Consider the following 25152-nt stretch of genomic DNA (forward strand, 5'->3'; position numbering starts at 1 on the left):
ACTATAGCTTAAAACAGTACGAAAATATATGCACTCACAACTCTAAATCGCTCTGGATAAGATCGTCTGCTAAATTACTAAAATGTAAGAATTGTGTGAAAACGCATTACTATATGTTTGTTTGGAACGTAGGCTATCTGGGACAACTACTATAGATTGCAGATAGGCCTGTATGAAAACAAAGATGCATGCCAATAGAGAGAAATAGTAATGGCGTATTTTTGTAGGCACTAACTCTGCAATGGTTCGTTGACCAAAGCCTATGAGGAAAATCAATGGCGTTTTTGATAATCGACGAAAATAAGGTATGTGGTAAACACGGGAGGTTTATGAGATCTTATACGTTTTGTTAAATGAGACAATATTCATCAACTAACGTCACTTTTTTGTACATTTTGAATAATTGATGTAATGATAAAAAACAAAAAGGCTTCATAATTCATAAAGGTCATGTTAATTGACTGCTATTATGTCGTACAACAAAAACGTATAAGATCTACTGAGACCGTATTTTCGGTGTTTAGCCTATTCCATAACCCTATTCTTTCCCCATTAATTTTCCTATAAGGATGACTGAACGAACCAGATACGTTTTTTCTGGGTATTAGGACTACAAACTGGGGAGCTCTATAGCTGTAGCCTAATCTTCGAGGAACTTGGCCCTCTTAACTGCAATGGCGCACGAGTTCATACTCAGTTCACGGAAGAGAACATTCTGTTCTACAGTCGCACGTGGACACACACAGGGAGGCGGTGTTGGTTAGAATAACATGTTAGAGCGTACCAACGTGATATGCTGTCGGTAAGGGGTGTAGCAATAACAGACATCCAATGACGTGTTTATGGGCAATGGAGAATTCCAGTGCAGACTGTAGATTCAGGCGATAGCCTATGGTCACGACGTCTTCCCACACTCGTATAGCCTATATCCTGTTATAGGCTATACTAGGCCACCAGACATGGGTGTGTTGGGGGGGGGGGGGCTATAATTTAATTCTGATATTAGGCTAGGTCCTAGGCATAGTCTAACCGGGTTGGGGTAGAATTGAATAAGCCTCAAGCCAAATTAAACCAGGCACGTGGCTATCACGGTGGGGATTGTAGCAACATATTCTCTCCTGACAAGTGGCAACACTGTTTATTTTTTCTTCGAACTGTGTCCTGGTGAGCTCGGAGAAAGGGGTTTACATTTGGAGAGGCTCTTGTTACAAGCAGCCTCATTGGCTGATTTCTCCTACCTCTCAGGACCTGGACTTCAGGCTATGTATGCATTTGCAGATGGGTATGCCATAGTTGTAACAGAGAAATGTATTATCAGAAACTCAAGTAGAGCAACATTGTTTTAAATTAGTGAGTTCCCTTGAGAGTAAAATGACAAACCACTGAAACATCATGGAGACACGCTGTGGTTATAATAGGCTATGCAAGGTTAGTAGATAAAATATAATGATTATTAGGCTATACGCTGAGTGAACAAAACATTAGGTACATCTTCCTAATATTGAATTGCACCTCCTTTTGCTATAAGGGATCAGTCTCTCATGGAAAGTGAATGTGTTCCAAATGTTTTGTACACTCAGTGTATAACCCTGAGCTAAGAAAATAACCCCAAAAGTTCAAAGTAGACTACAGTTCGGGATTTGGGAAGCTGTTCAATGGTATTGTAGTGACTTTAACACAACACCTAGTGACCTCGTCAAGAGGTTCGGGCCTCTTGGTGTAACAGTTAAGGTGTTGGCTTGACAGTAGCGGGACCAATCAAGTCCTAATTGGGGCTACACCTCGAATTCGCTACAGTATTTATAATTCTTTATATTTTCCCATTGATTCTTGAAGAATGTAATCCATAAATGCTTCATGAGTTTAGCATAAAACAGGGTCAGAACTATGTCGACGCCATGGATCTAGTCAGTCCTTGCATCTTGAGCGCTGGATATTCCGAAATAAATGTAAATTTTTAATTGTCATGTTTGGCTATAGGCTACGCTGGAGAGAAACACACTTACATTTAAGGGGAAAAAATAATCGTTTTTCTCAAAGAGACGTGTTAGGTGCTGGAGAAATGTGTTACGGAAATGAGCTAGAGGAATTGTGTTGCAATGCGCCTTGCCTTAACCCTTGAAAAAGAACACTCGCGCAGTCTGGTCAACAATGATGTGTGGCATGACAGAAACAGTCCCCCTTTTCATATTGTTCATCCAGTGATTGGCCAACCATCCCTTCCATCAATGAATATGAACGAGCTATTCCAAGTTGTGTGTACAAAAAATACGTCACCTTTACTCGTAGCCAATTGCAGCCCTGTTTTATTATGACACCCTGGGATTCCGCGAATTTGTTTCTTGGAGTTGGGAACAGCTTCATACTGTAAAATAGGACAAGTTGACGCATTTGCGGGGAGAGAAAGAAGACAGCAGAACCTACAACACTATTCCAGGACCGTATTTATTATTTACAGGCTACAGAGCAGTAAATCAAACATCAAGATAATTATCTAGTTAGTAGCCTAGTTACCAAAGAGCGTTTATTTGATCCGTTTCTGTAAAATAGTATTATTTTGAGACACAAAGACGACACATGTGAAACTGAAAACCACATGTTTCCTAAAATCCCTGTGGTGTGAAGATAACCCACCTGATAAATTACAAGGAGAGTCCATTTATCAAAGGCGAAAATATCAGCATCCGTTTAAGGGAACATATTTTTGTCACCGGTTAAATAAATAAAGGCTTCGGCAATGTCGGAGGTTGATCTCGCTGCTGAGTGTTTAGTCTCCATCGCTAACCGCCGGCCACCGGAGGACCGCTGTCCCGATGCCAAACCGAAAGAAGACATGTCGAAAGAGAACCAAGAAAACAGGACTTTGTTAATGGTGGCGATGATTTTGCTCGACCTGAACAAATGTAACCAGATAACACGCAGTGAGACATGTGGTGGGGGTAGTAGATGTCTGGGCCAAAGTGATGCCAACAGCATGGTTAACGGATCCCTGTGCGGTCACAGGGTGAGCGGGGACACTGCAAGGGCGCAACATACCTCGACAGAAAAGAAGTCACGGAACAAGAAGGCTGTGATTGTGCATGTGTCCTCAGAGAAGAGACATTGTTGCCCGTTCAGCGGCTGTGGGAAGATGTATGGCAAGTCTTCCCACCTTAAAGCCCACCTTAGAGTGCACACTGGTAAGTGTTGTAAAGGTTAGGCTACATAGATACATACATACATAGAAGTAAACTAGATAGTATATACTGGTATATAGCCTAGCTCTGTATGCCCACATTGGCGCAGAGATTATTGAGAACATAACTTTGACCAGTCAGTTTTTCAGTAGAACATTGCAAAATTATATGTCTCTCATAGTTTGTACTAAAGACAATTCGATTTAGTGTATTCTAGAATCTAGATAACCATCGTGCCTAGCGCTGAAGTATGTCTGCGTGTTGTACATAACTCATCTTATACATGAACCGTCTTCCTGTGTGTTTTTAATGCGGAGGTGTGTCCATGGGCAGAGAGGTGTGTGCGCAAAGGGCGGCGTGATTCTTGTTGACACCATAGAGAATCATAGAGGCCTCTAGTGACCAAAAGGCAGTATTAGCATTGGCAGCGCAATTGAGGGCTTCCACCACTTTAACCAACTGGGTGGGACTTCCGACTTCATTGGCTGATCCCTCCGGATGACCCTGTTGGAGTCATGTCCAAACAGGTCGTCAGGAGGGATCAGCCAATCATGAAGAACAACATGTACTACTTCAAAATGGAGATTGCCTCAATGGAGCTGTGCATGTTGTCACAGATGCTATAATGGCACAGATACAAAGATGAGTCCTCAATCTCTCACAATGGTTGACACAAATTGTTGAGCAAGAAATGAGAACAGTGTGCATAGTAGTACAGAAACTGACTTCCTAGACATGTAGATAGGCACATAGAGTGGAGGTGTTATAATACCCATAAAACCTAGTGGTTTTGGGACTTTCAGGGACTTGTAGTCTTGCATGTTTACTTTGATGCTAATTTGCATTTTTGAATATGACAGTAAATAAATAGAGCTGAATATATTGATTAAAGTCACCTTGTCCTAGAGAGATTTACACTGTTATCGAAATGTAACGTAAGCCAACACGAAACACAGCCCTTATTTTAAGTGTTTCTAAAATCCCCTATGGGAAAGATGAATGGTGGAAAAACGATTGGAACCATTTCCATGTTTTACTGCTAGGTTTTATGGGTATTATGACTCATACCGTGGTACTCTATTCAAACTTCTACTAGGCTGCATAGGTCTTGTTCACGTGCTAGTCAGAATTAGGAAACTCTGAGATTTCTGACTTGCTAATTGGTTGTAGTTCTATACGTGCCGCATTCAACCATTTACAAGTCGGGAATTTCTGAGTTCCGACTATATTGTGAACGCATCATTATAGACGGGTTGGTCGACGTCACAAAAATAAATGCGCGCTCATGGATGTGTCCGGAAGACGTGCGTTGTTATGATTGTGAATGGTCCGATAGCTAGCAACAATGACAAGAAGCTGTCCTGCGGAATCGTAGGTGGCTCGTTTCAGCTCTTTGTATCTTGTTATTGATACCGTATCTTGTTTTGAGGTGTTTTGACTAGCTAGCTAGCATTTCATTTGTACATTTTATTTATTTTCATATTAATATAAATTGTATTTGTCACATGCGCCGAATACAACAACCTTACCTTGAAATGCTAAACGTTACTTGCAGAGTTTTAAAAAAGTAAGTAAGAAAAATGTGCTAAATAAACTAAAGGAAAAATAGTAACACAATAACGAGGATATATACAAGGGGTACCAGTACCGAGTCAATGTGCAGAGGTACAGTTTAGTCGAGGTAATTGCGGTAATATGTGCATGTAGGTAGGAGTAAAGTGACTATATAGATAATACCAACAACTGTAGCAATGTAATAGAGGCAACAGGTACTCATTGTTCAAATGTATTTATGTTTTCAATACACATTTGGAGAAGAAATATAGTTTGCATGTTGTCAACGGTCTAAGTAAACCCTGTCTGTTTTGCCCCATAGTTGCGCACACGTCAGTTTTGTTGCTAATCAACCAGCCTGTCTATAGCGCACCACTTCAACCAAGTGTTAAGGACCTGTTACCTATGTTTAATGTGTAGCCTGGATATATTATTGTAATAAACCCACTCAAGCCCACATATTGTCCTTGGTAACCATGCAACACCCCTTCCTCTTACATCACATATTTCACTACACTCATATTTTTGTTTCTAGACAGGCTACCTGGTCATGAAGGAATTCAACACTTGAATGAATTAGGCCTATTTGTAGTACAGATGCTATTGATCAGTCGGTATAATAATGAGCATGTAGAATCCCCTTAAGATAATTTTATACAAATCTTATAATGTTCCTGACATATCTATAATTTCGTATAAATGTTGATACATAGAGAACATATTATTGTTATATAGCCTTGTTATAAGAATTCAATATTATAACAGCTCTTAAGTGCTTAATGGTAAGTAATGTCTCATAACCTGAATTTTCACTCAATTGCACACCTGTAGAGATGGAATGTTAGCCAATTTGATTTATTATGAAAAATGTTGACCTTTATTCTGTCATTGAGAACTCCTCAGAATGACTCCACTTATTCCCTCTTCCTTATCTTTGTCCTCTTGGTGGCTATGATTCTCCAGGTGAGAGGCCATTCCAGTGTACCTGGCCAGACTGCACTAAGAGGTTTTCGCGTTCAGACGAGTTGACACGCCACTACCGAACACATACAGGGGAGAAGCGCTTCACCTGCCCGCTATGTGACAAGTGTTTCATGAGGAGTGATCATCTGACCAAACACGCCCGCCGCCACGCAGGCTTTCACCCCAGCATGCTTCAGGGCCCCACAGTCAGAAGAAGCCGCTCCTCCGCCTCCTTCTCCTCCTGCGACTCTGGAGACCAGAGCCCTACTGAGGTGTGAGACACACACACGCACAACCAAAATACACTACAGGGAGGTGAAAGTAGGCTAGTTACTTTATTTACCCAATAAACAAACACACTTTTTTGGGGGGCAAAATGTTATGAAAATGTTTTATCTACTGTGGGCCCAGTGCCCTATTGAACAGTGCCCTGTTTGTTTTGTTTGGTAATAACTGGTCTCTAGGGACCTCTAGTGGTGTGAGCAATATAATCACTGGAATGAGAAAAGCGGTATAAATCGTAGAACCATTCACCTTTTCGCTTAATATTTAATTTACTCGTTCTACAAGGAATACTGTACATCAAGTAGCAATGTAATAATATATGTGAAGTATGTCATATTTTTTTATTTTGACATTTATTTTGTTTTTACACTACCAGACAATGAGAGGCCTTATGTATTAAAGTGCTCCATGATGTAATGGTATAAATCACCTTGGTAGTTGTGTGTGTGTGTGCTAGTAGTTGATAATGAATTGCCTAAATTATGGTTATGTTATAACACAAAGCAGTGCAGTGAAATTTGTGTTCCAAGTCACAGACGGGTTACTCGTACAACTGAGATAGGTGTCAAATTGCCAACTGAAACTATCCAAATAGAATGTAAAGTTGTGTGTTGCAGCTTAGATTACTATTACAACATTTGCAGTATTGCAACATTTTTTGAACTTTGTACATTATTTTTGTATTTGTATAGGGGATTGTGTAATACTTTGTGCCTTTCAGATTGAATTCATGCTCACTCAGCATTCTTGGACGTTTTGAAGTTGTTCTAATTTTCTGAAAGTCTGAAGCTCCATCTGTCAACCTGTGGATAACTAATTTATGATAGTATTGCTCACTGTAAATACCTGTGTAGTTAATTATGTCAGATATTTTTAACATTAAAACAATTCTTTGTACATCAGTATGATCTATGTGAAGTTGCGTCATTTTATAGGGAGCCAAGATGGTGTCATCATTTTGTAGGCCAAATTTCATCCATTCTTTTTCCCCCATATGCATTTTTTAATGTAGCTAAATATATTCCAGTCAGCATGTAGGATAACTTATTTCAACAGTGTATTCCATTACATGTTTATTGTTAGATTTCTAATGAACTTAGTACGCTTACTTATTTCAACAATGTATTCCATTACATGTTCATTGTTAGATTGCTAATGAACTTAGTACCTGCCGTCACCCTGTGAGAGTTTTTGCTACATTATCAATGCACCTGGCTACAGAAATGCATTTAGAAAAATTCCCCAGTATGCAGTAGACACCCCAAGCAGGTTCAGTTGGCTTTGTGTTTATTGATGTTATACACTACACAGGACAGTAACATTGTTAAATACTAGAATGTAAGTGTCTACATGAGAACACAATAGTAAAATAAATAATAATAATCACCTGTCTAAATGAAAAAAATTAAATGCGTACATTCATACTGCAAATCCCTTTAAAATACATTAGGTCATGAGACTGGCAATAAATACACACATTTTGTTTGAATATTCTTTACTTTAAGGCATACTCTAATCGCAAATCAACTCTGAAGTGGTCGAGTGAAGGACTCAGTGAGGGATTAGTACTCAAAGTTAATGATACTTATGATCCTTTGATCACTTTCCAACCAATCACGAGAGGAAAATAAACTGCATCCCACCCCCTGCTGCGTGTCTGCTCTATTGACACTATTTAGAATGATTGTGCCAATCAAGATAGCAGGAGTGGTTAGTTAGACACATTGTGGGAGGGGCATGGTAGGATGTCAACAGCCTGTATCCAAAAAGCTATCTAAAAGTTGGCTTATACTTTTACTTAACAAAACCACTTGTTCCCTTTGGCCTCTACTGGGGTGAATTGTGTAAGCAAACTGGAAAAGTATTGTGTTGTAGAATGAGTCCAATGATACAGAGTGCTGTATCATCCTCTTGAATAAGGGTCATCGCAGATTAGCAATCACCTTAATCACCATACACATATTACCTTAGAACCCAAACAAATTCAAATGTGCAAGAATAACACATTCAAAAGTGATAAATCAATGAAGAATGGACAAAGTAGCAGAGTGTGTAAGATGTGGGAACAAACAGCCAATTCAGATACATTTCCCAATCCCTTTACAGTAGGTGCTCATCATGAATGTCATCCCTTTGCAATGCATTCATTCCTAAAAACCATAAATACCTCCAACCAGTACAATAAGAAACAGGGCAAGAGTGTCAAGGTAGACTGAATGTATCTGCTAGACAGGCCGGTGCTAGACAACCCTGCTTTCAGGACCAAATTACAGTATCAGATACCAGATATTCATCTTTACAACACACCCCCATACAATCATACAGATCCTTTAAATAAAAAGTATATAACTACAAAAATGAACTAAATAAAACGCAATAAATATGACAAAGTCAAGTAAGCAGAGCAGCTTTATCACCAGCAGTTAAGATAATATTTCCTATTTAGGGACGTGAAAATTATATTTTAAATCAAATGACCTTGTTTTTATTTTTGTTTGTATTACACAATATTGACCAGGAAGAGGCATCAGAGAGGCCTAGACTAGTGTGTCTCCTCCCAGATCTCAAACACAAACAGAAGTGCATGTCCTACCATAGGAGGAAGTAATCACTGTTAGTCGTATTTTAACATTTTTTTTGTTTGTCTTAATTTTCCTTTTTTTCTATTTTTTCTTTTTACATTTAACTTTCTGCCCGATAAGTTGATTATTTGTTTTCATATAATTATCATATTCTATCAATGCTCTCTGTCGCCGCTCTAATGGCAGAGTAAACTCACAGCAGATGTGTGGGCTACTGGATTTGACAGGCGGTGGAGGAGGTGGCTTGGCAGCACATGCAGGTGGGGTTGACAGATTTGGGCAGGATCAGGTCCAGGTCTTCGTCGTCAGGGATCTCGTCCAGCCGGTAACCATCCTTCAACAGCTGGATATTCAGGTCCTGGTTGATTTGCTGCAAGGGTGGACATATGAACATGTGACTAGGGGGTATAAGGTATGGTCAGTCATGTTACTAAGGGGTGTAGGGGATGGTCAGTCATGTTACTAGGGGTCGTAGGGTATGGTCAGTTATGTTTTAAGGGGTCGTTGGGGATGGTCAGTCGGGTTACTAAGGTGTTGTAGGGGATGGTCAGTCATGTTAATAGGGGTCGTAGGGGATGGTCAGTTATGTTCTAAGGGGTCGTAGGGGAGGGTCAGCCATGTTACTAAGGTGTTGTAGGGGATGGTCAGTCATGTTACTAAGGTGTTGTAGGGGATAGTCAGTCATGTTACTAGAGGGTGTAGGGGGTGGTCAGTCATGTTACTAGAGGGTGTAGGGGATGGTCAGTCATGTTACTAGAGGGTGTAGGGCATGGTCAGTCATGTTACTAGAGGGTGTAGGGGATGGTCAGTCATGTTACTAGAGGGTGTAGGTGATGGTCAGCCATGTTACTAGAGGGTGTAGGGGATGGTCAGTCATGTTACTAGAGGGTGTAGGGGATGGTCAGTTATGTTACTAAGGTGTTATAGGGGATGGTCAGTCATGTTACTAAGGTGTTGTAGGGGATAGTCAGTCATGTTACTAGAGGGTGTAGGGGGTGGTCAGTCATGTTACTAGAGGGTGTAGGGGATGGTCAGTCATGTTACTAGAGGGTGTAGGGCATGGTCAGTCATGTTACTAGAGGGTGTAGGGGATGGTCAGTCATGTTACTAGAGGGTGTAGGTGATGGTCAGCCATGTTACTAGAGGGTGTAGGGGATGGTCAGTCATGTTACTAGAGGGTGTAGGGGATGGTCAGTCATGTTACTAGAGGGTGTAGGGGATGGTCAGTTATGTTACTAAGGTGTTGTAGGGGATGGTCAGTCATGTTACTAAGGTGTTGTAGGGGATGGTCAGTCATGTTACTAGAGGGTGTAGGGGATGGTCAGTCATGTTACTAGAGGATGTAGGGGATGGTCAGTCATGTTACTAGAGGGTGTAGGTGATGGTCAATCATGTTACCAAAGGGTGTAGGGGATGGTCAGTCATGTTACTAAGGTATTGTAGGGGATGGTCAGTCATGTTACTAGAGGGTGTAGGGGATGGTCAGTCATGTTACTAGAGGGTGTAGGGGATGGTCAGTCATGTTACTAAGGTGTTATAGGGGATGGTCAGTCATGTTACTAAGGTGTTGTAGGGGATGGTCAGTCATGTTACTAGAGGGTGTAGGGGATGGTTAGTCATGTTACTAGAGGGTGTAGGGGATGGTCAGTCATGTTACTAGAGGGTGTAGGGGATGGTCAGTAATGTTACTAGAGGGTGTAGGGGATGGTCAGTCATGTTACTAGAGGATGTAGGGGATGGTCAGTCATGTTACTAGAAGGTGTAGGTGATGGTCAATCATGTTACCAAAGGGTGTAGGGGATGGTCAATCATGTTACTAAGGTATTGTAGGGGATGGTCAGTCATGTTACTAGAGGGTGTAGGGGATGGTCAGTCATGTTACTAGAGGGTGTAGGGGATGGTCAGTCATGTTACTAAGGTGTTATAGGGGATGGTCAGTCATGTTACTAAGGTGTTGTAGGGGATGGTCAGTCATGTTACTAGAGGGTGTAGGGGATGGTCAGTCATGTTACTAGAGGGTGTAGGGGATGGTTAGTCATGTTACTAGAGGGTGTAGGGGATGGTCAGTCATGTTACTAGAGGGTGTAGGGGATGGTCAGTCATGTTACTAGAGGGTGTAGGGGATGGTCAGTTGTTACTAAGATGTTGTAGGGGATGGTCAGTCATGTTACTAAGGTGTTGTAGGGGATGGTCAGTCATGTTACTAGAGGGTGTAGGGGATGGTCAGTCATGTTACTAGAGGGTGTAGGGGATGGTCAGTAATGTTACTAGTGGGTGTAGGGGATGGTCAGCCATGTTACTAGAGGATGTAGGGGATGGTCAGTCATGTTACTAGAGGGTGTAGGTGATGGTCAATCATGTTACCAGAGGGTGTAGGGGATGGTCAGTCATGTTACTAAGGTATTGTAGGGGATGGTCAGTCATGTTACTAGAGGGTGTAGGGGATGGTCAGTCATGTTACTAAGGTGGTATAGGGGATGGTCAGTCATGTTACTAAGGTGTTGTAGGGGATGGTCAGTCATGTTACTAGAGGGTGTAGGGGGTGGTCAGTCATGTTACTAGAGGGTGTAGGGGATGGTCAGTAATGTTACCAGAGGGTGTAGGGGATGGTCAGTCATGTTACTAGAGGATGTAGGGGATGGTCAGTCATGTTACTAGAGGGTGTAGGGGATGGTCAGTCATGTTACTAGAGGGTGTAGGGGGTGGTCAGTCATGTTACTAGAGGGTGTAGGGGATGGTCAGTCATGTTACTAGAGGGTGTAGGTGATGGTCAGTCATGTTACTAGAGGGTGTAGGGGATGGTCAGTCATGTTACTAGAGGGTGTAGGTGATGGTCAATCATGTTACCAGAGGGTGTAGGGGATGGTCAGTCATGTTACTAAGGTATTGTAGGGGATGGTCAGTCATGTTACTAGAGGGTGTAGGGGATGGTCAGTCATGTTACTACAGGGTGTAGGGGATGGTCAGTCATGTTACTAAGGTGTTATAGGGGATGGTCAGTCATGTTACTAAGGTGTTGTAGGGGATGGTCAGTCATGTTACTAGAGGGTGTAGGGGGTGGTCAGTCATGTTACTAGAGGGTGTAGGGGATGGTCAGTCATGTTACTAGAGGGTGTAGGGGATGGTTAGTCATGTTACTAGAGGGTGTAGGGTATGGTCAGTCATGTTACTAGAGGGTGTAGGGGATGGTCAGTCATGTTACTAGAGGGTGTAGGGGATGGTCAGTCATGTTACTAGAGGGTGTAGGGGATGGTCAGTTGTTACTAAGATGTTGTAGGGGATGGTAAGCCATGTTACTAAGGTGTTGTAGGGGATGGTCAGTCATGTTACTAGAGGGTGTAGGGGATGGTCAGTCATGTTACTAGTGGGTGTAGGGGATGGTCAGCCATGTTACTAGAGGATGTAGGGGATGGTCAGTCATGTTACTAGAGGGTGTAGGGGATGGTCAGTCATGTTACTAGAGGGTGTAGGGGATGGTTAGTCATGTTACTAGAGGGTGTAGGGGATGGTCAGTCATGTTACAGAGGGTGTAGGGGATGGTCAGTCATGTTACTAGAGGGTGTAGGGGATGGTCAGTCATGTTACTAGAGGATGTAGGGGATGGTCAGTCATGTTACTAGAGGGTGTAGGTGATGGTCAATCATGTTACCAAAGGGTGTAGGGGATGGTCAGTCATGTTACTAAGGTATTGTAGGGGATGGTCAGTCATGTTACTAAGGTGTTGTAGGGGATGGTCAGTCATGTTACTAGAGGGTGTAGGGGGTGGTCAGTCATGTTACTAGAGGGTGTAGGGGATGGTCAGTCATGTTACTAGAGGGTGTAGGGGATGGTTAGTCATGTTACTAGAGGGTGTAGGGGATGGTCAGTCATGTTACTAGAGGGTGTAGGGGATGGTCAGTCATGTTACTAGAGGGTGTAGGGGATGGTCAGTCATGTTACTAGAGGGTGTAGGGGATGGTCAGTTGTTACTAAGGTGTTGTAGGGAATGGTCAGTCATGTTACTAAGGTGTTATAGGGGATGGTCAGTCATGTTACTAAGGTGTTGTAGGGGATGGTCAGTCATGTTACTAGAGGGTGTATGGGATGGTCAGCCATGTTACTAGAGGGTGTAGGTGATGGTCAATCATGTTACCAGAGGGTGTAGGGGATGGTCAGTCATGTTACTAGAGGGTGTAGGTGATGGTCAATCATGTTACCAGAGGGTGTAGGGGATGGTCAGTCATGTTACTAAGGTATTGTAGGGGATGGTCAGTCATGTTACTAGAGGGTGTAGGGGATGGTCAGTCATGTTACTAGAGGGTGTAGGGGATGGTTAGTCATATTACTAGAGGGTGTAGGGGATGGTCAGTCATGTTACTAGGGGGTGTAGGGGATGGTCAGTAATGTTACTAGAGGGTGTAGGGGATGGTCAGTCATGCTACTAGAGGGTGTAGGGGATGGTCAATCATGTTACCAGAGGGTGTAGGGGATGGTCAGTCATGTTACTAGAGGGTGTAGGGGATGGTTAGTCATGTTACTAGAGGGTGTAGGGGATGGTCAGTCATGTTACTAGAGGGTGTAGGGGATGGTTAGTCATGTTACTAGAGGGTGTAGGGGATGGTCAGTCATGTTACTAGAGGGTGTAGGGGATGGTCAGTCATGTTACTAGAGGGTGTAGGGGATGGTCAGTTGTTACTAAGATGTTGTAGGGGATGGTCAGTCATGTTACTAAGGTGTTGTAGGGGATGGTCAGTCATGTTACTAGAGGGTGTAGGGGATGGTCAGTCATGTTACTAGAGGGTGTAGGGGATGGTTAGTCATGTTACTAGAGGGTGTAGGGGATGGTCAGTCATGTTACTAGAGGGTGTAGGGGATGGTCAGTCATGTTACTAGAGGGTGTAGGGGATGGTCAGTTGTTACTAAGATGTTGTAGGGGATGGTCAGTCATGTTACTAAGGTGTTGTAGGGGATGGTCAGTCATGTTACTAGAGGGTGTAGGGGATGGTCAGTCATGTTACTAGAGGGTGTAGGGGATGGTCAGTAATGTTACTAGTGGGTGTAGGGGATGGTCAGCCATGTTACTAGAGGATGTAGGGGATGGTCAGTCATGTTACTAGAGGGTGTAGGTGATGGTCAATCATGTTACCAGAGGGTGTAGGGGATGGTCAGTCATGTTACTAAGGTATTGTAGGGGATGGTCAGTCATGTTACTAGAGGGTGTAGGGGATGGTCAGTCATGTTACTAAGGTGGTATAGGGGATGGTCAGTCATGTTACTAAGGTGTTGTAGGGGATGGTCAGTCATGTTACTAGAGGGTGTAGGGGGTGGTCAGTCATGTTACTAGAGGGTGTAGGGGATGGTCAGTAATGTTACCAGAGGGTGTAGGGGATGGTCAGTCATGTTACTAGAGGATGTAGGGGATGGTCAGTCATGTTACTAGAGGGTGTAGGGGATGGTCAGTCATGTTACTAGAGGGTGTAGGGGGTGGTCAGTCATGTTACTAGAGGGTGTAGGGGATGGTCAGTCATGTTACTAGAGGGTGTAGGTGATGGTCAGTCATGTTACTAGAGGGTGTAGGGGATGGTCAGTCATGTTACTAGAGGGTGTAGGTGATGGTCAATCATGTTACCAGAGGGTGTAGGGGATGGTCAGTCATGTTACTAAGGTATTGTAGGGGATGGTCAGTCATGTTACTAGAGGGTGTAGGGGATGGTCAGTCATGTTACTACAGGGTGTAGGGGATGGTCAGTCATGTTACTAAGGTGTTATAGGGGATGGTCAGTCATGTTACTAAGGTGTTGTAGGGGATGGTCAGTCATGTTACTAGAGGGTGTAGGGGGTGGTCAGTCATGTTACTAGAGGGTGTAGGGGATGGTCAGTCATGTTACTAGAGGGTGTAGGGTATGGTCAGTCATGTTACTAGAGGGTGTAGGGGATGGTCAGTCATGTTACTAGAGGGTGTAGGGGATGGTCAGTCATGTTACTAGAGGGTGTAGGGGATGGTCAGTTGTTACTAAGATGTTGTAGGGGATGGTAAGCCATGTTACTAAGGTGTTGTAGGGGATGGTCAGTCATGTTACTAGAGGGTGTAGGGGATGGTCAGTCATGTTACTAGTGGGTGTAGGGGATGGTCAGCCATGTTACTAGAGGATGTAGGGGATGGTCAGTCATGTTACTAGAGGGTGTAGGGGATGGTCAGTCATGTTACTAGAGGGTGTAGGGGATGGTTAGTCATGTTACTAGAGGGTGTAGGGGATGGTCAGTCATGTTACAGAGGGTGTAGGGGATGGTCAGTCATGTTACTAGAGGGTGTAGGGGATGGTCAGTCATGTTACTAGAGGATGTAGGGGATGGTCAGTCATGTTACTAGAGGGTGTAGGTGATGGTCAATCATGTTACCAAAGGGTGTAGGGGATGGTCAGTCATGTTACTAAGGTATTGTAGGGGATGGTCAGTCATGTTACTAAGGTGTTGTAGGGGATGGTCAGTCATGTTACTAGAGGGTGTAGGGGGTGGTCAGTCATGTTACTAGAGGGTGTAGGGGATGGTCAGTCATGTTACTAGAGGGTGTAGGGGATGGTTAGTCATGTTACTAGAGGGTGTAGGGGATGGTCAGTCATGTTACTAGAGGGTGTAGGGGATGGTCAGTCATGTTACTAGAGGGTGTAGGGGATGGTCAGTCATGTTACTAGAGGGTGTAGGGGATGGTCAGTTGTTACTAAGGTGTTGTAGGGAATGGTCAGTCATGTTACTAAGGTGTTATAGGGGATGGTCAGTCATGTTACTAAGGTGTTGTAGGGGATGGTCAGTCATGTTACTAGAGGGTGTATGGGATGGTCAGCCATGTTACTAGAGGGTGTAGGTGATGGTCAATCATGTTACCAGAGGGTGTAGGGGATGGTCAGTCATGTTACTAGAGGGTGTAGGTGATGGTCAATCATGTTACCAGAGGGTGTAGGGGATGGTCAGTCATGTTACTAAGGTATTGTAGGGGATGGTCAGTCATGTTACTAGAGGGTGTAGGGGATGGTCAGTCATGTTACTAGAGGGTGTAGGGGATGGTTAGTCATATTACTAGAGGGTGTAGGGGATGGTCAGTCATGTTACCAGAGGGTGTAGGGGATGGTCAGTCATGTTACTAAGGTATTGTAGGGGATGGTCAGTCATGTTACTAGAGGGTGTAGGGGATGGTCAGTCATGTTACTAAGGTGTTGTAGGGGATGGTCAGTCATGTTACTAGAGGGTGTAGGGGATGGTCAGTCATGTTACTAGAGGGTGTAGGGGATGGTCAGTCATGTTACTAGAGGGTGTAGGGGATGGTCAGTCATGTTACTAGAAGGTGTAGGGGATGGTCAGTCATGTTACTAGTGGGTGTAGGGGATGGTCAGTCATGTTACTAGAGGGTGTAGGGGATGGTCAGTCATGTTACTAGTGGGTGTAGGGGATGGTCAGTCATGTTACTAGAGGGTGTAGGGGATGGTCAGTAAAGTTACTAGAGGGTGTAGGGGATGGTCAGCCATGTTACTAGAGGGTGTAGGGGATGGTCAGTCATGTTACTAGAGGGTGTAGGGGATGGTCAGTCATGTTACTAGAGGGTGTAGGGGATGGTCAGTCATGTTACTAGAGGGTGTAGGGGATGGTCAGTCATGTTACTAGAGGGTGTAGGGGATGGTCAGTCATGTTACTAGAGGGTGTAGGGAAATGTCACATTACTGGGGCTGCAGAAACTCTACCATAGACTTAAGACTATTAAGTAGAGTCTTCAAGGAGTACCCATGTAACTAAAGGCTTTTCACACGGTGAAATCCCTAAGTAACATGACTGATGATCCCCTACACCCCTTAGTAACATGCCTGACCATCGCCTACACCCCTTTTTTATCAACTGACCTTGCTTTTATTTTCACTTGTATTACACAATAATGACCAGGAGGAATCAGAGAGGCCTAGACTCCCAGATGAGTATTCTCAGATAAGTAGTCTTCAAGGAGTACCCATGTAACTGAATGCTAGTCATATTGTTACACTGTGAAAGCCATAATCACTGTTTTATCATAAGTTGTTGAAGTTTACTTAATTCAGCAATCATATCAGGCTTTTGAAGACAGTCTTGTTACAGTAGCTAAATGGTTTAATGACAAAGACATAAGGCTAAAATATGTAATGTAAGTGGTTTTGAGAATGGGTCAGTTGTGGTGACCTTACATGAATAAAGGTAGCCTGAGATTTTATCCAACAGTAATCTGCATTTACTGTAATGAGGTTTGCGAAGGGAGAGAACATGAAGATTGTGAGTGTGGTGGGGATGAGTAGCAATGGCCAGGCATGACTGTAAAGTCCAGTACAGATACAACAGCTGAGACGAGACAAGACAGTTTTTATGCAGTTTGAGGTTTGCTTGATCTAGTTTTAGAACATCTCATGTCAGCTGCTGGAGTTTCTAAGATTCAATATCTAAAATATTAGCTAAAGAAGAGACGTGTCCATTTAACAGTGTGCAGATGTTCTGTGTTTAGCCAAGCCGTTAGCTAGCTAGCCTACCAGACAGCTATTTTGCTGCAGTTAGCTATCCTTACTTGCTGATATTTCTCTGACAAGTCACGAAAGTCCACCCTGTTTCTGGTACATGCATTTCATTTCACTAATTTGCTACAACAACTTGTTACAACCAGAGGCAGCTTTGTTTCAAAGTACATCAGTCATTGTGGTCCAGGCTGTATCACAACCGGCCGTGATTGGGAGTCCCATAGGGCGACGCACAATTGGCCCAGCGTTGTCCGGGTTAGGGTTTGGCCGGGGTAGGCCATCATTGTAAATAAGAATTTGTTCTTAATTGACTTTCCTTGTTAAATAATGGTTAAATAAATAAAAACTAAATAAATTGTAAAGAGGCACCATCACAGTGGAAACGGTCGCAACCACATGTATTGTCTTTTTGATCTGAATGCCCCTTCTTTAGGCAGCTGCTCTACAACAAAACATTCTAAAACTGGTTAGTTTTGTCTTGTCTCGTTTCTCCTTATGTCGGCTGTTGTATCTGTTCCGGGCTTAGGTAGTGTTACCCAGAGTGCATAGGTACCTGGTCCCTCACACATCTCACCTCGGCTGAGGAGTATCCAGATGAGGAATATCTGGACATGTCGAAGTCATCGTCACTGCAACATAAAGGGAAGTGGATGGTCATTTACATAGATTCATGTCATCACTGTTGATCTTATATGTACATTCACCTCATGCCTGTCACAATGGCGCCGAATGGTAAGGCTGCAGTTTTACGGGCTCCTAACCAACTGTTCTATTTAGTTTGTTTTTTCGCGTTGTTTGTAACTCATTTTCTACATAATGTAGCTGCTACCGTCTCTTATGACCAAAAAGAGCTTCTGGACATCAAAACAGCGATTACTCACCTCAAACTGGTCGAAGATTTTTTCTTTAATGAGTCCAACGCAAAGGATATACTGCTTCCCGGAGACCAGAACCTCATCCAGTCATTCGCGTGAAGAAAAGACGGAAATACAGGGTGCACAGGTCTGGGTGCCTTGTGAGAATTTGTCGACGAGTGAGTAAACCACCACTACCCTCGGTATTATTGGTCAATGTGCAATCATTGGAAAACAAACTGGACGATCTACGATTAAGACTATCCTACCAACGTGACATTAAAAACTGTAATATCTTATGTTTCACAGAGACTTAGCTGAATGACGACACAGATAATATAGAGCTGGCTGGCTTCTCCGTGTTTCGGCAGGACAGAGAAGCTATGTCTGCTAAGACGAGATGTGGGGGTGTGTGTCTATTTGTCAATAACTACTGGTGCGCAATGTCTAATATTAAAGAAGTCTCGCGATATTGCTCACCTGAGTTAGAATACATATTGATAAGCTGTGGATCACCCTATCTACCAAGAGAGTTCACATCTATATCATTCGTAGCCGTCTATTTACCACCATAAACCGATGCTGGCACTAAGACCGCATTCAACAAGCTTTATAAGGCCATAAGCAAACAAGAAAACGCTCATCCAGAAGCGACGCTCCTAGTGGCCGTGGACTTTAATGCAGGCAAATGTCACGTGCAACCAGAGGAGAAAAAAAAACTCTAGACCACCTTAACTCCACACACAGAGATGCATACAAAGCTCTCCCCTGCCCTCCATTTGGCAAATCTGACCATAATTATATCCTCCTGATTCCTGCGTACAAGCAAAAACTAAAGCAGGAAGTACCAGTGACTCGCTCAATACGGAAGTGGTCAGATGACGCGGATACTACGCTACAGGACTGTTTTGCTAGCACAGACTGGAATATGTTCCGGGATTCATCCAATGGCATTGAGGAGTATACTACCGCAGTCACCAGCTTCATCAACAAGTGTATCGACAACATCGTCCCCACAGTGAATACACTAAATTTTTGGTCCATTAAAATAACATCAAATTGATCCGAAATACAGTGTAGACATTGTTAATGTTGTAAATTACTATTGTAGCTGGAAACAGCTGATTTGTAATGTAATATCTACAAAGGCATACAGAGGCCCATTATCAGCAACCATCACTCCTGTGTTCAATTGGCATGTTGTGTTAGCTAATGTCTACACTGTATTTCTGTATTTCTGATCAATTTGATGTTATTTTAATGGACAAAAAATGTGATTTTCTTTCAAAAACAAGTGACCCTAAACTTTTGTACAGCAGTGTACATTTCCCAACCAGAAACCATGGATTACAGGCAACATCCACACCAAGCTAAAGGCTCGAGCTGCCGCTTTCAAGGAGCGGGACATTAATCCAGACGCTTATAAGAAATACTGCTATGCCCTCAGACAAACCATCAAACAGGCAAAGCGTCAATACAGGACTAAGATTGAATCCTACTACACCCGCTCTGACGCTCGTCAGATGTGGCAGGGCTTGAAAACTATTATGGACTACAAAGGGATACCCAACTGCGAGCTGCCCAGTGATGTGAGGCTACCAGACGAGCTAGATGCTTTTTATGCTCGCTTTGAGGCAAACAACACTGAAGCTGTGTGATCACGCTCTCTGTAGCCGATGTAAGCAAGACCTTTAAACAGGTCAACATTTACAAAGCCGCAGGGCCAGACGGATTACCAGGACGTTTACTCAAAGCATGCGCGGACCAACTGGCAAGTGTCTTCACTGACATTTTCAACCTCCCCCTGGCCGAGTCTGTAATACCTACATGTGTCAAGCAGACCACCATAGTCCCTGTGCCCAAGAAAGTGAAGGTAACCTGCCTAAATGATCGCACTCTACACTGCCCTTTCCCACGTGAACAAAAGGAACACCTATGTGAGAATGCTGTTAATTGACTGTAGCTCAGCGTTCAAGACCATAGTGCCCACAAACCTCATTACTAAACTAAGGACCCTGGGACTAAACACCTCCCTCTGCAACTGGATCCTGGACTTCCTGATGGGCCACGCCCAGGTGGTAAGAGTAGGCAACAACACATATTCCACGCTGATCCTCAACACTGGGGCACCTCAGGGGTGCATGCTTAGTTCCCTCCTGTACTCCCTGTTCACCCACGACTACATCAATCAATCAAATGTATTCATAAAGCCCTTCTTACATCAGCTGATGTCACAAAGTGCTGTACAGAAACCCAGCCTAAAACCCCAAACAGCAAGCAATGCAGGTGTTGAAGCACTGTGGCTAGGGAAAAACTCCCAGTAAGGCCAGAACCTAGGAAGAAACCTAGAGAGGAACCAGGCTATGAGGGGTGGCCAGTCCTCTTCTGGTTGTGCCGGGTGGAGATTATAACAGAACATGGCCAAGAGGTTCAAATGTTCATAGATGACCAGCAGGGTCAAATAATAATAATCACAGTGGTTGTTGAGGGTGCAACAGGTCAGCACCGCAGGAGTAAATGTCCAGTACATGGCCAAGCACAACTCCAACACCATCATTAAGTTTGCGAAACAACAGCCTGATCACCGACAACAATGAGAGCCTATAGGGAGGTCAGAGACCTGGCAGTGTGGTGCAAGGACAAAAACATCTCCCTCAATGTGAGCAAGATGAAGGAGCTGATTGAGGACTACAAGCAAAGGAGGGCCGAACAAGCCCCCATTAACATTGATGGGACTGAAGTGGAGCGGGTCGAGAGTTTCAAGTTCCTTGGTGTCCACATCACCAACAAACTATCAAAACACACCAAGACAGTTGTGAAGAGGGCACGACAACACTTTTTCCCCCTCGGGAGAAGGGAAAAGATTTGGCATGGGACCCCAGATCCTCAAAAAGTTCTACAGCTGCACCATCGAGAGCATCTTGACCGGTTGCATCACCGCCTGGTATGGCAACTGCTCGGCATCTGACCGCAAGGCACTACAGAGGGTAGTGCGTATTGCCCTGTACTTCACTGGGGCCAAGCTGCTACCGCACAGCAAGCAGTACCGGAACGCCAAGTCTAGGACCAAAATGCTCTTTAACAGCTTCTACCCCCAAGCCATAAGACTGCTGAACAACTAAACTAATCAGATGGCTACCCGGACTATTTACATTGAACCCCCCTTTTTTTTATACACTGCTGCTACTCGCTGTTTATTATCTACGCATAGTCACTTTACAAATGACCTCGACTAACCTGTACCCCCGCACATTGACTCGGTACCGGTACCCCCTGTATATAGCCTAGTTATTGTTATGTAAATGTCTTGTGTTACTTTTTGATTGATGATTTTTTATATATTTAGTCAATATTTTATTAACTGCATTGTTGGTTAAGGGCTTGTAAGTAAGCATTTCACGGTAAGGTCTACCTGTTGTATTTGGCGCATGTGACAAATAAAATTTGATTTGATAACCTAAATACTGTATCCAGGTTGGCAGGTCTGATAGTAAAGGGTGATGGTGGACACGTGACATTATGTGTGTACGATATCACCTACCTGTCTGTATCTAGGGCCACCAGGGGCTTCTCATCAGGGCTCTGGTCTAAGGAGGAGTAGCCCTTATTGGGCACCACCAGCCTGTGGAGAGGAGAGAGGGAGTGAGTGAAAAAGAGGGAAAAGGTAGAGGTGAGCAGGATAGTGAGAACACAAGAAGGAAGTGGTAGAACAGACCAGGAGGAAGAGAGTGAGTGAGAGTGAAAGAAATGGGAGGGGTTGTAGATACCAGTGAAGAGGGACATACTGTAGAGAGAAAGAAAACAATGAATGAAGGGCCAAAAGGGAGGAGGCCCTAGTCAGGACCGAGGTCAGCTCTCACCGTGTTCTGGCCATGACATTGTTCTTCTTGGGCTGCTGGTTCACTGGACTTCCTGCATTGCCATTCTTCAGTGATCCCTTCCTGGCCAGCTCTCGCTGTTTCTCTGCACATCACAAGATGTGACATCAGAGGATTGACAAATATAGAGGGTCACAGACACAATCCTGCCGTGGCAGCACTCAGATAACCAGTCTCCTGACACCATTCAACTGGTCATCTGGTTTTGAGTCAGAGATGTGTCAAAGATGACAGACCAAGGCCATCACCACATCCCCAGACTATACACACACAGCACATTCACACCTGGTGCAAGAACGACTCAATTCTGGCCCTAATTAACTTACTGAGTCAACTTTCTGAGTGAATTTACAGCTTTACAGCTTAGCAAATCACATTACTAGACCTACAAGGCGTGGTTCCAAATAGAAAAATATAAATGGTAGCTAGTTAGCTACCTTCTAACTAAAGGGCGAAGCTTCACATAGACAAAAAATAATGGTAGTATCCTAATCTGTGGGTGATGTGTCGCACTTGTGGGAAAACTTTCCTCATAAAAAAGAAAGAACACAAATACATTTTCTAAAATCTTCATGTTGCCTCACACAAGCATATGGATGGGAATAGGGGGTACATAAGTCAGGCTAATGACTGCAGCTTGCTAGTTTGAGGTTTTGATATAACAGACCTTCTGGGCTTGGCAAGGAAATATCTGGTGTGCGGGACTAGGGCCATCCAACAGTAACAGTGACTCCCTCCCTCATCCCAGATGTTATGGGAACATTTGTTAAAAGGGGATCATGAGTAGGGTTTGCTCATCAAAGACATGGCTTTTTACAAAATTGTTAAATTGAGTCATTATTTTACCATGTCATTTTCTGGTCATCCCAATGAGGTGTTTCAATGTGTTTATACAGGTATGTATGCCTTTTAAGCCTTGACACTAAACCTAGCCACACTACAGTACCTTGTATTGCTCCCTTCTACAGTACCTTGTATTTCTCCCTTCTACAGTACCTTGTATTGCTCCCTTCTACAGTACCTTGTATTTCTCCCTTCTACAGTACCTTGTATTTCTCCCTTCTACAGTACCTTGTATTTCTCCCTTCTACAGTACCTTGTATTTCTCCCTTCTACAGTACCTTGTATTTCTCCCCACAACATCTTTGTATTACTCTCCAGACATGTGACCACTGTCCAAGGTGCTGAAATAAACAGAGGTACTAGGTTCTGCTGAGACCTCTTACGCTCACCTATCTTCATCTGCAGAGGAGAAGGCTTGTAGTTAATAGTGACTGGCTCGCCCTCCCTCGTGTCTGAGTCTGCCTCCGAAGAAGCCGTGGACGATGCCGGGTCCTGGAGAGAGAGGTTCTAAATTGTATCACAGTAGTGAGAGATTGGTGTCACACGACTCACGTTCTGGGATGTTTATATCACATTATCATTATGTATAGGCTAGTAAATACAATAGGCCTATTGCTACTGTATTAGAAAAATATACTTGTGAGATTTCCTGTCCGGCTCACACACACATATGCACTTTACACACACATCAAAGGTTGTCAGGTTGTCACATCTTAATTGTACACAGTTCATTCATTGACTGCCATGACACACATTACACTCACAACTCCCAAAAGCGACGCCACTGCAGATACAGACAAACACTTTCGCTGAATCATGGTATTCCAGATAGGTTCCACCAAAGCAGGGGTGGGCAACATATGACCCACGGACCAAATCCGGCCCTTCAGGCCATTCAATCTGGCCCGAGGGAGGTTTGAGTAAATAAGGAAGACCACTCTTGAATGTCTAAAACTAGACATCAAGTATGTAGAAATTATAATGGACCTATACGTTTTAAAATAACTTCCCCTTTTCAGGCCCGCAAATTGCTTCTGATTAACAAATTGCTCAGGAAAAAATGGTGGCCCTCCACTGAATTTTTAAATCTTAGATGTGGCCCTTAAGCCAAAATGATTGCCCACCCATGGACTTGAAAAACGAACTCGATACAGCAAACTAACATGGTCTACTGAGACACAACACTAACTATATGCCTACAGCATCTGATGCAACGAGCGGGTTTGATTCTGAGTGAAACGCCATATGCTGCCGCGGAGGGTACCGCTCCACGCAGTCACCGCATGATGAAGTAATCGAAGGGGGGCTAGGCCTTACTCGCTCCGATAGGCCAGCCAATTGCTTTGTAATATTCATACATAGCAAACAATTAAATAATAACATGATCTGTTACATACATGCCAATCCACTACCTACGATTTTTGCAATGACAGGCTTTGTCTCATTTGTTTGTCCCAAGAGCGGATGGCTCTGCGAGGTTGGGATGGTTGTTTTCGCCAAGCATCACCGATGCTCACTACGCAGCTCGATCACTTGAAAAACGGATATTGATCAAGGTCGTCTTAAATTCGCTTCTCATCGCCATAAAGCCAGGCATACTCTCGTGACCTTATGGTTGCCTACCAATAATGCGACATTTTCTACATTTATCAGACAGCTAAAACAAAATGCAACAAATTAACACCAGGCCAATATCGAAATTCAACAATACATTACAGGCAAAATTGATAGCGTCAAAAATGTAGTAGCCTAGTCTAACAGTATAGGAACATACTGTATTAGCCAATGCATGAATTTATCATCACAAGTTGTAGCCTATAAAAAAACATCCCACTTACAAGCGGCTGCATCTCCGCCTGAACAGCGCTAGGCACCTGAAATCTATCTACCGGTATCTCTTCCATCATTTTGGCGAGGTGTTATTTCTACCGTTTATGCCAAGGTCATTAATAATACGGCAGCGCCGTGTGTTTTAGTGTGATCAATTATGGCTGAGATTTTCGGTTTCTCAGATTTCTATCAATCTCTGCGATTCTCCGGTTCTTTGCCTCATCCCAGCAGGCAGTATCTGTAGTGACCAGTCGGTGACTCAACCACCCACTTCCGGGTACGGATCCGTTAATCGGTCTCGCCCATAATGGTCTCGCCCGCCTTACTGCCGCCCGAGAATGAGCATAAACCTGTTCCACAATGGCCTGACAATGTGGACCAGTGATTCTTTATGGCATAACTCCAATAAAGATACTACTATTTATAAACTGAGTGGTTCGAGCCCTGAATGCTGATTAGCTGACAGCCGGGGCATATCAGACCTTATTCCACCGTTATGACAAAACATGTTTTTTTACTGCTCTAATTACGTTGGTAACCAGTTTATAATATCAATAAGGCACCTCGGTTGTTTGTGGTATATGGCTAATATACCACGGCTAAGGGCTGTATCCAGGCACTCCGAGTTGTGTCGTGATAAGAACAGCCCTTAGCAGTGGTTTATTGGCCATATACCACACCCA

General features: G+C 43.6%; 2 protein-coding genes across 5 annotated transcripts; one reads left to right on the plus strand and one right to left on the minus strand.

Moving 5' to 3' along the window:
• Positions 1–2049: 2049 nt before the first annotated feature.
• On the plus strand, positions 2050–6880 carry klf9 (Kruppel-like factor 9). Its single transcript, XM_021605490.2, has 2 exons — positions 2050–3179; positions 5694–6880. Exons 1-2 carry the CDS (start codon positions 2738–2740, stop codon positions 5969–5971), a joined length of 720 nt encoding a protein of 239 aa, XP_021461165.1. The 5' UTR covers positions 2050–2737; the 3' UTR covers positions 5972–6880.
• A 364-nt stretch (positions 6881–7244) lies between these two features.
• Positions 7245–24807, minus strand: LOC110525415 (protein FAM219A). Of its 4 annotated transcripts, none has more exons than XM_021605492.2 (6): positions 24478–24807; positions 23029–23131; positions 21779–21881; positions 21460–21540; positions 17618–17693; positions 7245–8930 (listed from the first exon to the last, which is right to left on the minus strand). In XM_021605492.2, exons 1-6 carry the CDS (start codon positions 24544–24546, stop codon positions 8772–8774), a joined length of 591 nt encoding a protein of 196 aa, XP_021461167.1. In that variant the 5' UTR covers positions 24547–24807; the 3' UTR covers positions 7245–8771. The 4 variants fall into 4 exon arrangements, with proteins under 4 accessions (XP_021461167.1, XP_021461170.1, XP_021461166.1 ...); XM_021605495.2 differs by having other exon boundaries at positions 17639–17693; positions 24478–24806; XM_021605491.2 differs by having other exon boundaries at positions 23029–23146; positions 24478–24753.
• Positions 24808–25152: the final 345 nt, after the last annotated feature.

The sequence above is a fragment of the Oncorhynchus mykiss genome, chromosome 6 (assembly GCF_013265735.2).
Source record: "Oncorhynchus mykiss isolate Arlee chromosome 6, USDA_OmykA_1.1, whole genome shotgun sequence".
NCBI classification, from domain to species: domain Eukaryota; kingdom Metazoa; phylum Chordata; class Actinopteri; order Salmoniformes; family Salmonidae; genus Oncorhynchus; species Oncorhynchus mykiss.